The sequence below is a fragment of the Lissotriton helveticus genome, chromosome 12 (assembly GCF_964261635.1).
Source record: "Lissotriton helveticus chromosome 12, aLisHel1.1, whole genome shotgun sequence".
Classification (NCBI taxonomy): Eukaryota; Metazoa; Chordata; class Amphibia; order Caudata; family Salamandridae; genus Lissotriton; species Lissotriton helveticus.
Genome location: NC_136073.1, coordinates 254764629 through 254783697, shown reverse-complemented (window position 1 = coordinate 254783697; position 19069 = coordinate 254764629). Strand labels below are relative to the sequence as shown.

Below are 19069 nucleotides of genomic sequence, written 5' to 3'. Positions count from 1 at the left end.
CTGCAGCGGCCTGTGTTCGCCCTTATGGTCACATCTTTTTTTTATTACTCTAGCCCCCCCCCCCCACCCCCCACCGGTGTGGCCACAAACCACACTGTAAATTTGGCCCGAGAGAAAGTTTGTGAGTATCCATGCTCTAAGCATTACTGCCGCCTTTAAAAAGCTAAGAACATGCCGTACAGTGCTCCCTGAGAGCATTAATAAAAAGGTAAAAGAGGGTTGCATTTGTTGAAAACTGGCTTGTTTTAAAATAGGGATTAAAAAGGACCTCCTAGGCATCTCATAATTACTACAGAATATTAAGAAATGGAGCATGTCCTGTGGAGACGTACCGTCGCAGCCATAGGGCAGCAAGATCTAGCCTTTCTTGTAAGGAGAAAATGGAATAAATCAAGAAGAAATCTGGTCAGTAAAAAACGGTCATATGAGCTAGGGAGCCCTAAAAGGTAAGGTTCCATGAAAGGGACTGTTTTCAGAAGACTGTGTCTTCGCACACTAAGCTTCCTTAGCTCACATTATTCCCTTTCCATCACCCTTAATCTAAAAAAGGATTCCTCTGCATCAGGAGTGCAGAAGAGGTCGGTCTACCTAATTTCCTGAATCCATCCCGTATACAATTGAACCAGGGTATATGGTGAGCACCATCTAGACCCAGACAATCCCTTAATATCATCTTGTTAAGGGTACTCCCTTCACTTAACCAGACAACCAGACTTTTAGTAAAATAAGGGGCGGAAAGAAAGCAAGTCTGTCAAATAGGGCACACCCAATTCATTATGAACAGTATAAGTAGCAGTACCCTGTGGGATACATAACAGCCATCTTAGAAACTTATTTTCCACTGTTTGAAGCTCCTCATAGGCAGTGTAGTCCCAGATTTCACTACCGTACATAACCTGAGATACACACCTGGATCTATAAATCTGTAATAGGGCGACTAAGGTTTTTTTTTCCCAGACAGGAAGCAAAATTAAAAATAGCTGCATTAGCACTTAGGAGACACCCCTGTTTACTTTTTTTCAGAACGCACCAGTTTAGCTTAGAATCCAGCGTAACTCCTAAATAGGAAAAAACATTTGTCCTGGGGACAGGGACGGTCCCTACCTTATAATTGAAGGATTTGGTTTGCCCGTGACCTATCTGCATCACATATGACTTGGAATTATTAACTAGCAGGGCCCGGTCTTCCATAAAGGACACAAAGGAGTTAAGTAATGTTTGCAACCCCCTCGCAGTCTGAGCCATAAGAACCGCATCGTCCGGGTACAATAATACAGACATCTGCATGTGTGGCTATCAAATCCTTCTCTAAATTGTTAATATATAAGTTAAATAAGAAAGGTGCTGATATACATCCCTGTCGTACCCCTCTCTGTATCGGTAATTGACTGGATACTTTGCCATCATTAGTATAGCGAACCATCGCTTTTGTATCCCTGTGGAGCTACTATAAGAAAAAGACAATGTTAATGTCTACTCCCATGCACCAAAGTGCCTCCCAAAGTTTACTTATATTCACCTGGTGGAATGCTGATGACAAGTCTACGAAGGCCAGGAAAATCGTGCACAAACGCGCAACAGTGAATTTATTTAAAATCATATACAGGTTAAGGCATTGGTCCACTGTTGACCTCCCAGGGTGAAAGCCATATTGGATATGAGCCAGTATGTTGTTATCATCTGCCCATGTGGTTAACCTCTCCTATAAAATGCGACCCACCAACTTTACTGTTGAGTCCAGCAGAGATATGGGCCTATAACATGAGGTGCTATCCCGGTTTCTTTTCTTAAAAATTGGGATGATGGCAGAAATTGCCCAAGAGGTAGGGGGGCATCTCTGATAGCAGCGTTAATCGTAGAGGTAAGTATAGGCACCACAGTTGGGGATTAAATGAAATAAAGTTCAGGGGGTATGCCATCAGGACCGGGGGCCTTGTTTCTGGACAGTCCCTCAACACCAGACGGTGATTGTGCCGCTGACGAGGACATGATGGGAATCAACGATGAGGTTGTCTCCGTTAATACCATTGATGCACTCGTAGTCGTAGACTACATGGTGGTTGACGAGGAGGAAGTGGTGGGCGACGGCATAGTCGACGACGAGGAGCATGTTGGCGGTAAAGGTGTCTTCATCAACAGTATAGATATTGTTAGTTCAGCCGTTGTCGATGGTGCAGCCTTACTAGACGCTGGAACCTTCGTCGACTGTGGTTTTGTCGACGAGAGTCGACCAGGATGAAGGGGAAATGCACCCCAATGGTGATTTTTGCATCAACTATGATCTCGAGGACGCTGCCGTCGATGCGGAGCATTGTTTGGTGACCTGAATCTTCACTGTTGAGGAGTCTGAAGAAGATTTTTCACGTTTTAAGATGTAGTTGAAGGATTACAGCTTTCCTCAGTAGGAAATAAAAGCTTTCCTTTTTGTGTGGAGCTAGCAGAGTCATGACAAGACTTCTTGAAAGCTTATTTATGGCCTTCGGGAGAATCATGTGGCCTTACCCTCTTTTTATGGTTTCCAGAGAGGTGTGAGAGGTCGTGCTATCCTCATCCTCTGAGACAATATCACATTTAGCTTTCGGTCTCTGTAACCAAATCAGCAACCTACCTTTTCTGTCTTTTAGAGCTTTGGTTGAAAAGGTTCTACAAACTTTGCAGTCTTTAACTGTATGCTGTGGGTACAAGCAGTATATAGTGTCTTTATTGGGATCTTCTGCATGAAGTCTCTTCTTACGCAAGAAACACACAATCTGAAAAGTTCTTTCTTAGAAGAATCCAACATAATAAGCAGGAAACTAGAGGATATATATATATATATATATATATATATATATATATATATATATATATATATATATATATATATATATATATATATATATATATATATATATATATATATATATATATATATATATATATATATATCACTAATATGAAGGAAAAACTGAGCATAAGTCTGGGAGACTCCCTGTTACACGACAGCCGATAGAACATTTGAGGAACTCAGCCTATCTTGGGATTGTTCTACAGGGTGCTGACGTCTGACTGGTTCTTACTTAAGTTTGGTTATTTTTTACAAAGGATACAGATAGGCTATTGCATTGACTGCTCATTGCATTGTAGCCTATGGTTATTGTGTTTACTGCTTCTATAATGGCACCGTGGGACTCTCACTTCGACATGGATGATTCAAGCATGTGAAACTATGAAAGATCCAATACTGGAGAATGGGGTATACCCAAGGAATGAATTAGCATGTGTTTCAAAGATCAAGCATACTACTCTAAACCCAATCCATAACAAAAAGTAAAACGACCCAGAATGGGCTAAGTTGTCACCTCGCGCCACTGAAGAACCCTCCCAGCAGACCCGGCAGCACGAAAGCCTCGTGGTTCACCAACGACCTCAAAAACTCCAAGAAAATCTGCTGCACCCTCGAGAAAGCCTGGCGCCACGACCAGACAACAGAGAACATGACAGCCCTCAAGAACGCCACCCGCAAACACCACCAGCTGATCCGCACCACCAAAAGGACAACATTCAAAGAACGTCTGGACAACAACACCCACAACAGCAAGGAACTCTTCAGCATCGTTAAAGAGCTCTCCAACCCCAGCGCCTGCAACAACGACATCACACCCTCGCAAGACCTCTACGACTCACTTGCCTCGTTCTTTCACCGCAAGATCGCCGACATACACAACAGCTTCGGCGCACAGACCACGCATCCAACCACCGAACCAGCGCCCCCCCCCCACCACCACCCTCTGCACTTGGACCCCGGTCAGCACCGAAGACACCACCCGCACGATGACACCATCCACTCCGGCTCCCCAACCGACCCCTGTCCACACCACATCTTCAACAAAGCCGACTCCATCATCGCACCCCAACTCCGGGACATCATTAACAGCTCCTTCGCATCCGCCACCTGCTGGATGCGAGCTGGAAACATGCCGAGCTCAGCGCCCTCCTGAAGAAACCCACCGCGGACCCCATAGACCTCAAAAACTTCCGCCCCATCTCGCTCCTCCCTTTTCCTGCCAAAGTCATCGAGAAGACCGTCAACAAACAACTCTCCGCCTTCCTCAAGACAAACGGATCCCTCGACCCCTCACAGTCCGGTTTCCGAGCAAACCACAGCACCGAGACCGCCCTCATCGCACCTACCGACGACATCAGGTCTCTGCTCGACAACAGGGAAACAGCTGCCCTCATCCTCCTGGACCTCTCAGCAGCCTTCGACACCGTATGTCACCGCACCCTGATACAGCGCCTCAGCAACACCGGAATCCAAGGAACGGCCTTGGAGTGGATCATCTCGTTCCTAGCCGGAAGAACCCAGAGAGTCCGCCTCCCCCGTTCCGATCCGCGGCCACCGAAGTCATCTGCGGCGTTCCGCAAGGATCCTCGCTCAGCCCCACTCTCTTCAATGTCTACATGAGCCCCCTTGCAGCTATCGCATGCCAACACAACCTAAACATCATCTCCTACGCCGACGACACCCAGCTGATCCTCTCCCTCTCCAACGACCCCGCCACCGCCAGAGCCAGCCTCCAGGAAGGAATGACAGACGTCGCGGAATGGATGACGCTCAGCCGTCTGAAACTGAACTCAGACAAGACGGAAGTCCTCAGCCTGGGACCATCCCCTCTGCCTGGGACAACTCCTGGTGGCGCCCTGCCCTGGGCACCGCCGCCAAGCCAACGGACCATGCACGCAACCTGGGCTTCATCCTGGACTCCTCCCTCACGATGTCCAAGCAAGTCAACGCCGTCTCGTCATCCTGTTGCAACACCCTGCGCATGCTGCGAAAGATCTGCCAGTGGATCCCCACTGAAACCAGGAAGACGGTCACCCAGGCCCTCGTCACCAGCAGACTGGACTACGGGAACACCCTCTACGCTGGAACCACAGCCAAACTCCAGAAAAGACTCCAGCGCATACAGATCCTGTCTGCACGACCCATCCTGGACATCCCCCTTCACGGCCATATCTCTGCCCATCTGAGAGACCTGCACTGGCTCCCCGTCAGCAAGAGGATCACGTTCAGGCTCCTCACCCACGCACACAAGGCTCTCCACGACATGGGCCCCAAATACACACAGCCGCTTGCTTTCTACACACCCACCCACCAGCACCGATCCGCCAGCCTCGCCCTCACCACCATCCCACGAATTCGCAGAACCACCGTCGGAGGTAGATCCTTCTCGTACCTGGCGGCCAAGACATGGAACTCCCTCCCCACCCACCTACGGCTGACCCAGCACCATCTCTCCTTCAGGAAACAACTCAAGACCTGGCTGTTCGAGCAGTAGCGACTCCCCCTCCCCCCAGCGCCTTGAGACCCTAGCGGGTGAGTAGCACGCTTTACAAATTTTGCTGATTGATTGATTGAGTTGTTATCTTACCTTGCATTTGTACCAGAAACTCGGTTTTGATCCGTCGGGCTGCCTCACTTTCATTCTCATTCCGAGAACCACAGAGTGAATCTACCTCATCAATAAAAATGATGGAGGGCTTATGCTGCCTCGCCAGTTCAAAAAGATTCTTTACAAGCCTGAAGTACAAGACAAGCATTAGTATATAGCCACTTCTATATGTGCAGCCACAAACCACCCCACATTGAAATCACAAAAAGCCAGACCTCATGCAATCCATGTCGAGCCAAACTGCGTTGGGTCAAAGACAGCTATGAAACAGGCAAGTGTGGAGAGTCAGATCTTACTTGCCATTCTAAATTTAAGATATTGCAAAATGGCACTGGAAGCAAGTTCCTCAAGGGATGTTGGTATGAACAGAGAAGCCTTTGCCACTCACATGGATTCTTTTGCCAATTTTAGGTATGTATAGCGCTCCTGAAGGAGAACTGGAAGGTACACTTGGGAACAATGACAGAAGGTTGCTATCAAATTAATCTAACCCACTAAACTGAATTAATCTTTATCAATAAAGGATATATGAATTTTGAAATGGCGTACTCTGTAGCATGTATACAACACATGTAAAACATTTATTTTGACCAGTTTTTTAATACTACATTTAGGAATATTAACAGTGGATATGTAGATAGGGTCAGAGCAATCGCACACACACTGATATATGCCACACAGTTTTTGTATTCATAATCTATACATCAATAAATAGCTATAATCAGTGTAATTCCACTTGGTCGTATGTAAAGTGTCCTTAAAACATCTTCATCTCTGTGATGAAAAAGGCAATATAAAACTATCTCAGGCCAATATGGAATAACTGTCAAAGTTCTGATCTTGATGACACTATGCTCAGGACTGTGTAACATACTGCCAAAATGGCTGAACCTTTATAACTAAAGATCCAGTAATGACAGAACACGTGGAAACATTCTCAAAGTATCATGTATCAAAAGATAGAAAGGGCACAAATATCGTAACATTGTGATAATGGGAGCAGGGAACAATTACCCAACTACAAATGCCAGATTTAAACAAAAGGCTGGACACTTTTGGTGACTGGCACAGGCAGAGGTGTTGCAAAAAAGCAAAACGTGTGCCCGCATCATACAAAGAATTTGAAACTTCAAGTGCTTTAGTTGTTTTGCAACCCCTTGCATATCACAAGCAACCAGGGCATGAAGAGGCATTCCCCATCTCTTTGCAAGTCACAAAGAAAGGTCAATGTTTTGTGACAACAACAGCAGTCGCAAACCATTGACAAGCTGACACCTCCTAAATTGGTGTAGTAATCGATTCACAAAGGGGATGTTGTAGGTAAGCTTCCTCCTTGGGAATCGTGTTGGATGGCATTGGAAGCAGTAGGCCCTGGCATGGATCTCTGCTCTCCACCAACCCATCCCACATGAATAAGGGGAAGCTGTCCCCTTGGCCACAGCCTGCTCCACTCGACGTGCTCCTGAATAGGATTTTTTTTTTTAAGTAGCACCTGTCTCTTTGATGAACAAGCAATACTGTAAGAAAATGTTTCTCATTTGGGAAAGCAAGACTAGAAATTGTTGTCTTCTGTTTCTTGCAGCCGCCCCATCCCTGCAAATCGCAGCCTGTCATTAGGGATCACAAAACGCAACCAGCCAAATTAATATTCATTAGGCAGGTTGTTTTGTAACAACCCCGTCCCACCCCCCCCTCCCCCCCCCCCACCCCCCTTAGTCACCATGGTGCCTAGGCTGGCCCAAGATGGTCCCTGCACTTTTTCTGTAGAAACACATAACCAAAACTATCATTTACAGACTAATTATACATGGCAATATATTAGCCTATGCCTGATGCAAGCTCACAGCAGCCTATACAAACAAGACCCACATTATTAGCTAATACCAAGCTAGAGATCCGTTTGCTTATTACAAAGCAAACATTTTTGGATTTTGTACAGCTCCTTCACAGCCTCTGCGACCAATTACCCTCTGACTCATCTAGCCCCACAGTAGCACATACACAACTGCGGGCAGGGCACAAAAACACCATCAGCTACTGGCAGCTTTCAATCAAAGCACACCAGTCACTTCCAACTCGCACTGCAGCTTCCTTGAACCCTCAAACTCTTCCTACCCATGTTACTTACTTCTCACTTTCTCCCAGCCACTTGGACATCAGGTCAGAGGATGAGACAGCAAAAAACGTGGAGTTGTTTGCCTCAGTTGCAACTGCTTTGGCTAGGTACGATTTCCCAGTACCTGGTGGGCCAAAGAGTAGAATCCCTCGCCACGGGGTGCGCTTACCTGAAATACAGATTGTGTAGTGTGAACATCACAATGAAGAGCACATTAGCAGCAAAACAAAGACCAAAGGGTTTCATAACGGGTGGCGGATTGCCAACACATACATCAGCAGTTGAAAAGAATAAACTCAGTCTGGCATCTCACACAATAAAAGACACAAATGATGGAACCTGTGAGTTCTTTTGGACGATGTAGGAAACACAGACTATCAGGAGTGGTTATAGGCATAAAACCCAGAATGAGTGAAGAGAACAAGCATGTGTTGGAGGGGCTAGAGAATCAGACTGAACGACAAAGGGTTAAAGGGTAGAGTAAAATACAGTGCATTAAGGACACAGAAGAGAACACAACAGAATCTGGGCGCTATTTGAGATAACATGAAAGAGACTAAGGTACAATAATATATAGAGAGGAATATGAATATTTACAGAGGAGACAGTGATACGGAGCAAGGTAAACTGATTGCAGGTGGTCTATACCTATACCAATATAGTGTTAGCATTCTGACTGAATCAATTTGTGAACTCATACCTCCGTAAGTGTGCTGCACACACTGCTAGACTTGTAGCCATTACCAACGATATGGATGTTTCCAGCCTGTCTTGCACCTTAGAAGCATTCGGCATAGCTTGTGCTTTGGATATCCTAAATTCAGCTTAACAAGTTAGCTATTCTAGATCTATTCCACACTCTAGATGCCTATTGTACATCTAACACTCTGGATACCCCAGGTCAAACATTTTATGCTAAATAACCACCAACTTCTCAATTTCTGGGAGCATAAACATCCATCCTTCTTAATTACTCCTTTGTGAGAAGACTATCCAGCCTTTTCCCTAAGTTGCATGTAATTCAGCTTTCTCTATATCCGCCGGGCTTAACACATATATTCTTCTGTACTGATATAGTCAACTTCTTCCCTCTGTGAACACAAACTTCCACCCACTATGATGCTCTGACCACAGAGTGCTGACCTGTGAAAAGGTGAGGAAATTTAATTGGCAGAATAACTGCTTCCTTCAGTGCCTCCTTCGCTCCCTCGAGGCCAGCTACATCATTCCAGCGCACGTTTGGCTTCTCCATTACCACCGCACCTAGGATGAGATGAGAATCAAAATGTAGACATGAGTCAGACAGACTTCTAGGGTATACACAACAAGATTCAGTACTTGTTAGTTATAATTCTGGCACATGATTAAGGCAGATCATGGGCGACAATGTCAAACTGAAGCATTTTGATTGATGGAGTGCTCTTTGATGAGAAGAGTGAGAAGTGAAGAACAAGAATCAAGCAGGCCCTCTTCATGCATTCATTTGTGTTAGTGCAGAAGGAAAGGAAATAACGGCATGCCAACAGTATTTCAGTCTTACTAGGGTAAACTCTAGTAATGAAACAAACAGGGAATATCAAAAAAAGCTGGACAATGAGACAAGCCCAGGTGCCAAACCTGGCATGTGTGCTCTTTCTGTGCCCTCTCTAGAGGTCCAAAGATCAGCCCTATAAACAAGAAGTTTTGCACAAATGTCTGACCTGAAGGGCCGGGTTGATGAGGGTGACACAAACTTGAAAAGCTACTGGAAGAGGTCTGTATCCAGCATCATCATTTTCTTTTTTTAAAACAAGACTGACTGATCTGAGTCAAACAACTTGAGCGACACCTAGTGGGGAAGAAGACGTGCCTGTTCCTGTTGAGGGTTCACCAAACCAAGAGAAGGAGGCAAACAAACCGGAGGCAACAAACAAAACAGGCAAGAACATGTTACAATTCCTATCAAAAGTGGCGAAGTCAGGTATGCAGATTACAAGGCTTTCAGGGAAGATGATGAAAGAGACCCAAGAATCAGTTGCGCACACACAAATAACATGGACAACTGAAGGATTCACAGAAGGCAGGAGCCTTCAAAACACTGGCATAAGTCTGTAAAAGCCCTCAAACTGAACAACTGTGTGTGACAAACAGGAGGGACCCTCTTATCTCCCACCAACAGTGACAGGCCCATATCAGCATCCATCTAATTAGCAAAACTGACATATCTTGCAAGGCTCAAGTAAGAGCCACCGGGGTAATAAAGCTCCCATGAGTTACATCTCTTTATTTGTACCCCAGGCTGTCTCATGTGACTTTTTTCTCTGTATATTAAGATTAAGCCCAAAAATGTAAGTCCCCTGCCCAAATAGGCCATGATGTTACATACAGGTGAATAGTAAGCAGATCTCCAGGGAAAACATTTGAACCTTCATGTAGTAGGTGCTTATACATTTAGGAATCCAATCTCTCTGTCTAAAAGCCATAGACACAAGGAAAATGTCACTTACCCTGTAAGTATCTGCTAATAGCATGAAGTACTCTGGATTCGCATATTTCGCACACTTTTGTCATCTAGTGGTGGGCTTGGAATTTACATGATTTTCTTCATTGAAGTTTAAGATACAGGTTACTCTGTGACTCCTCCATTAGTCTACAATGCATGTGGGCACCGACCCCACCTTTAGATTGTTTTTCGCAGAGTAGGTGAAAGGTGAGAGTGGAGTGTACAGTAAGAGTAAATATAAATATAAATATATTACGGATGCCGCACTGAGTATGCGGTATATGTTCTGGCATGCACCTGTGGGCTTCGCTATGTGGGTAGTACGAAGCTGCAGGTGCATGTCAGAATATTGCAGCATCTCAGGGCAATCGTTAATAATGACGCTGCTTATCCGGTGGCAAGACATTTTAAAACAACACACAACAATAATTTGAACTGTCGGTCTTATTTTGTGATAAATGCAGTAGCACCACTGCGAAGAGGGGGTGACAGGGAAAAACTGTTAAGAAAATTGGAAACTCAAATGATAATTGAGTTAGACAGTAAGAACCCCAATAGGTTCAATAACACAGAAGATCTACACCATTGTTTATAGAACTCCAGTTAAAGTACAAATTAGAGCCTGGATTGCACACAATAAATAAAAAAAATTAAATATTTCCAGTAAAATGAAATCTAGAAAATATAACAAATAATTGATTGATTGATTGAATGTAAATAAAATAATCATGCTCCTGTACCGCTAAATGAATTTTAATAGAATGACATTTTGGTATATATATATATATATTTTTTTAGAAACTAGAATTGCACCTCACTTTAAGCACTTTACAATTCACAAGCACTTTAAGCAGCCTTTAGCATGTTTTAGTAATGTGTAGTGTATTGCATTTATGCATAAATAATGACTCTCTGTTTCCAGTACAGGTTGTAACTCCAAGGGATTCGTTTTTTGGTATATTGAACTTTTTTAAATATGTATAGACTCATATGAAGAGTTAGGAAGCTATATAGATCGGCTTGTATACATTTTTAGAAATGTGTATATTTATGGTTTTATAATATCCTATGAGTTTTTTTCCAATCCTTCAAGCCAGTTCCAGGTGTTCTATGGTGAGATGAAAAAAGTGTTTTGTTGTGAGAAGATGGTGTTCTTTTGTAGTAATCCCCACTTTTTGCCTAGCTTTTAATGCAACTTTGAATGTAGAGTAAGGAGTCCCTGCTGTCAAGGTTCCCAGTACCAATGTTCTTTCCCTAAAACTGTTCCACAATTGGCCCTTCAGGTCCATATAAGTCCCTAGTAATTGGTACCAGGTTACCCACGGCACTGGGAATGAAGATGGTCCCATAGGGACTCATCACCTAAGCCATGCAGACTCCCACTGCAGCATGCATGGCCTGATGCAGACAAAGCAACAAAGTCGACATGGCACACTGCCTGTGTCTCATGCCAACTAGCACTGCCTAAGGTATGGGTATGCCACCCGTCTAGCACGCCTTACAGCCCTAAGGCATCAGCCCCATCACAAAAAGGTTTGAAGCGGTTCATATGGATCATCCAATTTGGGTGTCCTACTAGTGTCCAGGTCGACCAAGTAGGTGGCCTCACTTTTCTTTTCCAGGATGTGGTAAGGGCCACTCCATTTGTCCCGGTGAGCCCTGTGCCATGGGCTCCAAACCTCACACCTTCTGCCCTGGGTGGCACTCCACCAGTGCAGCCTTTTGGTCATACCATAGCTTCTGACGCTCTTGGCTGGCCTCAAGATTTGCAGAAGCTTTTTCCATGCAATCTGCCATTCTAGAACATAGGCCTAGTAAATAATCCACACTATCCTGTTTAGGTTCTTGGAGAGGCTTCTCCCAACCTTCCTTCACAAGACAAAGTGGTCCCCTAACAGGATGGCCAAACAGACATTCAAAGGGGGAAACCCCTACTCCCTTCGGAGGCACCTCTCTGTAAGCAAGCAGGCATGGCAGTAGAACATCCCATCTCTTTTTGAGCTTTTCAGGGAATCCCATGATCATGACTTTAAATGTCTTGTTGAAACTTTCAACAAGGCCATTAGTTTGTGGGTGATAAGGTGTAGTGAACTTATAGTTCACTCCACACTCATTCCACTAGTGTATCCGGTATGCAAACTGAAGTTGGTACCTCTGACTGACACCACCTCCTTACGAAACCCTTCCCTGATAAAGATACTAATGAGTGCTTTGGCTACTGCAGGACCTATAGTAGTTCTAAGGGGAATTGCCTCAGGACACCTGGTAGCAGGATCCACTACTATCAGTAAATATTTGTTTCCTGATGCTGTGGGTGGTTCCAGTGGACCCACTACATCCGCACCAACCCTTTCAAAGTGAAACCCAACCACTGGTAGTGGAATTAAGGGGATCTTTGGGTGTCCACCTGGCTAGCCACTGGCTTGGCAGGTGACACAGGAGCTGACAAACTCCTTCACATTCTCTGACGTATTTGGTCAGTAGAAGTGGCCGACAAGCCTGCTCTGAGTTTTCGTCTGGCCAAGATGCCCAGCTGAGGGATGTCATGGGCCAATGTGAAAAGGAATTCTCTAAACACCTGAGGCACTACCACTCTCCTAGTGGCACCAGGTTTGGGGTCTCTGGCCTCAGTGTAAAGAAGTCCATCCTCCCAATAGGTCCTGTGGGAACCACAGACCTCTCCTTGTTCCTGTGCAACAGCTTGCTGTCACAGGCTTTCAAGAGTTGGACAGGTCCTCTGCCCAAGGTACAGCTGGGCCCAGTAGCTCAACCTGGTAAGGTTCAAGTTCCATGGGCTCAGTTCCCTCCTGGAGTGACAAATCCTCTCCTTGAGGAGAGGGGCCCTGAGCTTTTTGCTTTTCAGAAGCTGGTGCCCCGGTCTTCTTAACTTTCATCTTGGAAGGTTGGGCCATTCTCCGAGGCTCCAACCCTTCTTTTTCACCCTGTGATAGGCTTTATTCGCTGGTTTTCACACACACGATCTCAAGGATTTCCAGCATAGCTGCATAGATTTTTAGCTCTCGATCAGCCCATGACCACTACCTTTTTCAGGCTTGTAACCCCTCCCCACTCTAATGGCACCATAGCCATGGGGTGGACTGTGGTGTCGTTATCAGCGTTGGTGACTGGATAGGTTTTTCCAGCCTGATATCGTCCTGGGGAGACCAGTGCATCTTTCACCATGGTGACACTGGCACCTGTATCCCTCAGGGCCTCCAGTCTAATCCCATAAGTCAAGGGAACTGCTGTTACGTTTTCAAGTTAGTGGCCTCTGAGATTAGAACAGCTTCAGTGTGAAGCATGATTTGTTCTGGGGACACTTTTGACCTCATTTGGAGACTTACCACACCAGGGCTACATGGAGGAGTAATATGGGCACTTTTGGTAAGACAGGCAGTGTCTCCAGTTCGGTGTCCCAACTTATTACAGTTCATACACCAGGCCTTTAAGGGATCAATTATTTTTAACCTTTGTACCCACTGCTGGGCTGTGAAGAGGTCTTGGGCTCACCCTCCTGACTAGGTTTTGGGGGCCCTTAGAAGACTCTTGGTTTTTATCCTTGGGGGGGGATCATCCCCTTTCCCCTGGGGATGTTTTGTAAACCATTTATTTTAGTCACCCCCAGTGGTTGTCTTGGTGACCCTAGTCTTGACCCAGTAGTCTACCTTCTTTCCCAATTCTTAGGGTGAAATTAGACCTAGGTCTTCCAGCTACTGATGCAACTTTCCATTAGTGCAATTATTTAAAATGTGTTCTTTCATAAATAGATATTAAAATCCAACATAATCATACACAGCACTTCCAGTTAACCAACCATCTGGTGTTTTTACTGAGTCGTCCATAAAGTCAATGCAGGACTGACTCAAGGTTTTGAGAGCCCCCCTGAATCTAATTCTATATTCCTCATTGGTGGGTCCAAAGCCCTCAATCATGGTGACATTCATCAGGTCATAGGACTCTGCATCTAAGGGTCAGGAGTCTGTCCCTGCAATTACCAGTGGACAGTTCCCAAAGTAATGCTCTCTAGCGTGACTTTTGTCATTCCACAGGCCCTCTCAAAGGCTGTGAACCATTTGGTGATGTCATCACCGTCCTCATATTTGGGAACAATCCCTTTCGGGATTTTAGGGTCACAAGAATTCTCTCTGTCACTAGGTATTAAGTTGCTGCCACCATCTATGGGCGCTGCACCCATTTCTGCACTCTCTTTTTCAAAAGCCAGGAGCTAGTCTTTTGCCCAACCTTTCTAAAAGGATGTCCTCTTCATTGAGGCGGTCCTCAATGCTATCTATGGTACCTGTCCCATATTTTCTGGGAGCTAGGCCCCCTAACCAATACTTTTGGGGAGATGGGCACAGTGGCCACATCTTCTCTAAGTAGGTCATCTCCTTCAGAAGGGTGTTCCTTTGCATATTCTGCCAAGAGCTCCAGGAGCTTGACATTGGTAGGATTAGAACTGGTTATATTTTGTTAAGTTTGCAGAGGGTCCCTACCAACTAAGCAAAAGTTAGGGGTGAGGGAGAGTGCCACCACCATGTTCTCTGCATCCATTATTTTACTAATAGTTGGGGACATTACGAAAGGACAAACACAATTTTCTAAGCACTGTTACCCCTAACCACAGTAAGTTGTACATTTCTAAAATATTAAAGGGACTTACCCAAGGCCCTGACAAAAAGTTTAACATTTTTGAAAAAATGTAAATTCAAAAATACAATGGATCTAAAGGCAATTTTTTTATTGTAGTCGTGTGATCAGGTGTTGACTAATTAGTCCAACAAACGCCAAGTCATAGACTCCACCCCTGATTAACCAATGTAGGAAGCTGGCTCTGTATATACTATACCAAAGTAAGGTATAGTGTGCACAGAGTGCAGTGGATCCCCAGAGGTTTAAAAAGAGAATACTAAAAGCTCTATTTTTGGTAGTGTTAGGCTTATCAGAGGGCTATGTTAAGCACTTGTTGTACACACTCAGGCAAGAAATGATTAAACCAACTCAAAGACTGAATCCAGACCAATTGTTTATATACAAAGTTATACTTTGTTATTTTATTTCTGAACCAAGAGGAACTCAGTTGCAGGTAACAGTTTCAAAAGCAGTAATACTTTTCAAATGCAGTATTGATTGTTTTGCAAGGCTGTAGTAAATGCTTTACCATATTAGAAATGCTTTGGTGGAATTAGGTTAGTATTGGAATTAACAGTATAACTTTGGGGGGCGTGGCCAGCAGCATGGCCGGCTAGACGTGCCTTGCCGGAGCTCCTGCCGAGCTGCGACTTAATTCGATTTATGACTGTCCCCACGATCCACAAACGGCACCCCATGCAAGACAAAGCACCTTAGCAGCTGGGGGGGACTGCTGCAGCGGCGATACCGAGCGGGGTTTGGCGGAAAAAAGTGATCTCATTCGGACCCGTTGAATCCTGGAGCAGCCAAGATGGCGGCCGCGACGCCCGACGGACCCCGGCGAGCCTAGGGATCCGTCCGTAGCCCTGTAGGGAAGGAGCCAGCCACCGGAGACATCGCCGCACGACAGCAGGCCAGGAGGTGCCGTGCGGACTCTGTCAGGTGTGCGGAGGAGAGATGGGGGAACCGCCAACGACCGGCCGCCTTTACCAAGATGGCGGCCGGTGGTACCGGTGAATGGCGGCGACGAGCGTAGGCCCTCTGATGCACCCCCCGCATTGAAGTGGAGCCGGAGGACGAAAGGAGTGTGAACGGAGGAGCGGCGGTGCGGCTGAATAAGGAGGCGGTGAGTGGCCGAGACCGCGAACGGCGGAAATCCAGGACACGCTCAGCGACCGCACCAGACTTCACCAACATGGCGGCAGAGGTCGGGGGACGCCCGGGGGGGGCAAACAATTGCGAAGGCGGCTGGGCGGTGAGGGCTCTCTGTCTGCCCCCCCCCCCCTGCCGAGGCGCGACCTGCTCATAACACTGAAGAGCGGGCACGCAAATTTCTACCCGCCCGGGGCAAAGACTGATTCAAACACTTTGAGTGTATGGTGGCAGTGTATTGCGGCCCCTACGGTGCATATTGCCGGCCACCCCACTGCCTGTTGTGATAGGTGGGGAGACTCAGGGCCGGGACAGGAGGATTGAGAGGAGCCAATCGGCTGAGGCACAGCGGACGGGCGAGGCCAAGGGACTCTACAGCCTACGGTGCAGCACGGCAGATAGCCATTGCCTCCTGAGCGGACCTGCACACTACCTCGTCACTACAGGGGTCGGTGGCTTGTGACCTGCGAGGGGAACCCTCACCCAAGGGACGAGCAGCCATGGGGAAAAGAGACCTGGTGCCTAAATCCATGAAGCAGGGCCCCATGCATAACTTTGCGGCGCCGAGGCAGGTGGCGGAACAGCAGTCCATGCCGCCTGGAACGCGGACCGATACGGCAATGTTGATGGAGGCCATCCAGGCATCCAGGACTGACATACAGGCATCTCGGGCGGCCCTGGAGGTGAAAATTGGGGAGGTAGGATCCGAGGTGACGCTGCTGAGGCAGGATTTCCGGAACCTGACGGACAGGGTGGCGGCGACGGAAACTAGAATAACCGACAATGATGCATCGATCTCGGCGCTGAAGAAGGACATGGCGGAGCTGCAGGACTCCCACCGTCAGCTGATGTGGAAGGTGGACGATGCGGAAAATAGATCGAGACGCAACAACCTTCGCTTTGTGGGCTTTCGGGAAGGAATCGAGGGAAAGAACATGTCCTCCTTCCTCCACGCCTGGTTGAAAACCACCTTCCCAGCTGCCCAGTTCTCCCCGTGCTTCATCATTGAGAGGGCACACAGGACCCTTCTGGCCAAAACCTCCGGAGGGGGCAAGACCGAGGCCAGTAATAGCACGCTTCTTGAACTATGCGGATAGAGACTTGATCTTACGAGAAGCCAGGAAACTGGGGGAGATCCGTTGGGAGAATACTACCATAATGATTTTCCCGGATTACAGCCAGGAAGTCTCGAAACAGCGCCGCTCATTCGACTCAGTGACGGCAAAACTGAGGTCCTTAGACATTAAGTACATGCTCCTCTTCCCCGCCAAACTCAAGGTGCTCTACAAGGACAAGTCCATCTTCTTCGCACACCCAGAGGACGCATGGCAGTGGCTGGAGGAACGCCCTATCCTGAATAGTAGAGAATCAGCGGGCCGGGAAGCGCTGGATAGATCACTGCGGGAAAGACCGCGCTGGGAGCTGCCGAAACCACAGAGGCGGAGACCACGGAGGACAAAGACACGGACCCCGGCGACACCGTACCGAACCCGTGGCACGGAAGACAGGCGAGGACGCAGATCGGCATCCCCAGGAAATGACTCTGTGGCGGGCTCCAGGTTCAGTGGTCTGCGGAATGGAATCCGTTCGGAAGGGGACGAAGGTGAGGACACAGAGGGCCGCACATCCGGAGGAGAGGAGGACGATACAGTGGGTGATTCGGTACACCCGCTGGTCAAAGAAATCCAGCAGTTGGAACAGGACTCCTCGGGGCAGGGGTCTACCATGGACACGCAGGACTCGCACTCATGAACAATGGTGTTCGGGGATCAAGGAGATTGCAGCTCGACAACAGGGAGCACGCAAGTTGACACGCCCTTCATGGTTTATTGAGTTTCTAGTAGTGGTTATTGGTTTGTGATGGGAGGGATGTGTGGGAGGGCGACAGGCCTTCTCCCATGGATAGTTTGGTCCATGACTGGAAGGGGAGGGAGGTGGGGAGGGGGGTGGGTCAGTTTCTGATGTCTCTCGAGTTGGGGCCAGAGAGGGACAGGGGGGGAAGGGGAAGGGTAGTTAGCGGGCAGCAGCAGTATACCTTGATGCATCACACCACTCTTCTAACACAGAGACCTACCAATACAGAAAATCGCATTACACGATGGCAAGTACATTAAATATCTCACACATGGGTGACCAGTGAGTCACCGTCTTGACGTGGAATGTCAATGGCCTAGGGTCAAAGATCAAGAGGGGGCTGGTGAATGCCTACATCAAGAGAGTCGCACCAGATATCGTCCTACTGCAGGAGACCCACCTCAGGGGCAATAACTGCGCGTTTATAACAAGGGGACGCTGCGTGGCACTGGCGCATGCCAGAGGGGTGGCGGTTCTCGTTAAAAAAACGGCCCCATTCAGTATCACCCGCACATGGCTGGATCCACAAGGGACATATGCGGGGGTGCAGGGGACATGGAAGAGAAGTAGGTACACTATCATTTCGGTATACGCACCGCCGAAACTCGAGGCGTGTACCCTCAAAGCCATTACCTCCATTCTCATTGATACAGCGGATTCAATTCAGATAGTGGGTGGTGACTTTAATGATGTCATGTGTGAAGCGCAGGACCGTACAGGGACTGCGCGCAAAGGGGGTACTTGTTCGGCACTAGCACGACAAATGAAAGTCATAGGACTAACTGATGTCTGGAGGTGGCTCCACCCTACGCAAGCAGCCTACTCGTACTACTCAGGGGCGCACAGGGTCTTTTCAAGGATAGACTACATATTCACATCTAGACAGGATCTAACCTCGAGTGACCTGGCAGAATATAAAGCGAGGGGCATCTCGGACCACTCTCCGTTCTATGTACAGTTGGGACGGGAAAGGAGAGGGGGGAGGGCTGAATAGCGCCTAGCGGCCTGGGACCTCCAAACACCGGAAATTCTGCGTGGCATCAGGGCTGACATCAGGGTTTACGTGGCTGAAAATGAGGGGACTGTCGACTCAGGGGTCACCTTCTGGGAGGGACTGAAGCCGGTACTGAGGGATCGAATACAGAGCAGACTGGGGGAGGCACGACGGGCACGACAAGCCGAGGTGTCTAACCTGGAAACGTCTATCTTGGCCCTCGAGGCGGAATACCAACAGCAGGGTCACTCAGACGATTGCTTGATACACAACGACGCTACAGGGAAGTGGCCTCCGATGAGGCACGAACTCAGTCATTGGCAACCCTCCACCGGTTATACGATGTGGGGGACAAGTCCGGCAAACTACTTGCATGGCTTGGCAGGAAAGAAAGGGCGGCAAGATGG

The 19069-nt window shown here is 47.4% G+C and overlaps 1 protein-coding gene across 2 annotated transcripts in view; it reads right to left on the bottom strand.

Annotated features, from left to right (window-relative positions):
• The window catches only part of VPS4A (vacuolar protein sorting 4 homolog A), a 187110-nt gene that overhangs the window by 99709 nt on the left and 68332 nt on the right, over positions 1-19069 (bottom strand). For both annotated transcript variants that reach the window (XM_078670988.1, XM_078670989.1), the window contains exons 5-7: positions 8695-8814; positions 7564-7720; positions 5415-5563 (exon numbers count right to left, since the gene is read on the bottom strand). In XM_078670988.1, the coding sequence (XP_078527114.1) occupies positions 5415-5563; positions 7564-7720; positions 8695-8814 (426 nt within the window). The remainder of the gene's footprint in view (positions 1-5414; positions 5564-7563; positions 7721-8694; positions 8815-19069) is intronic.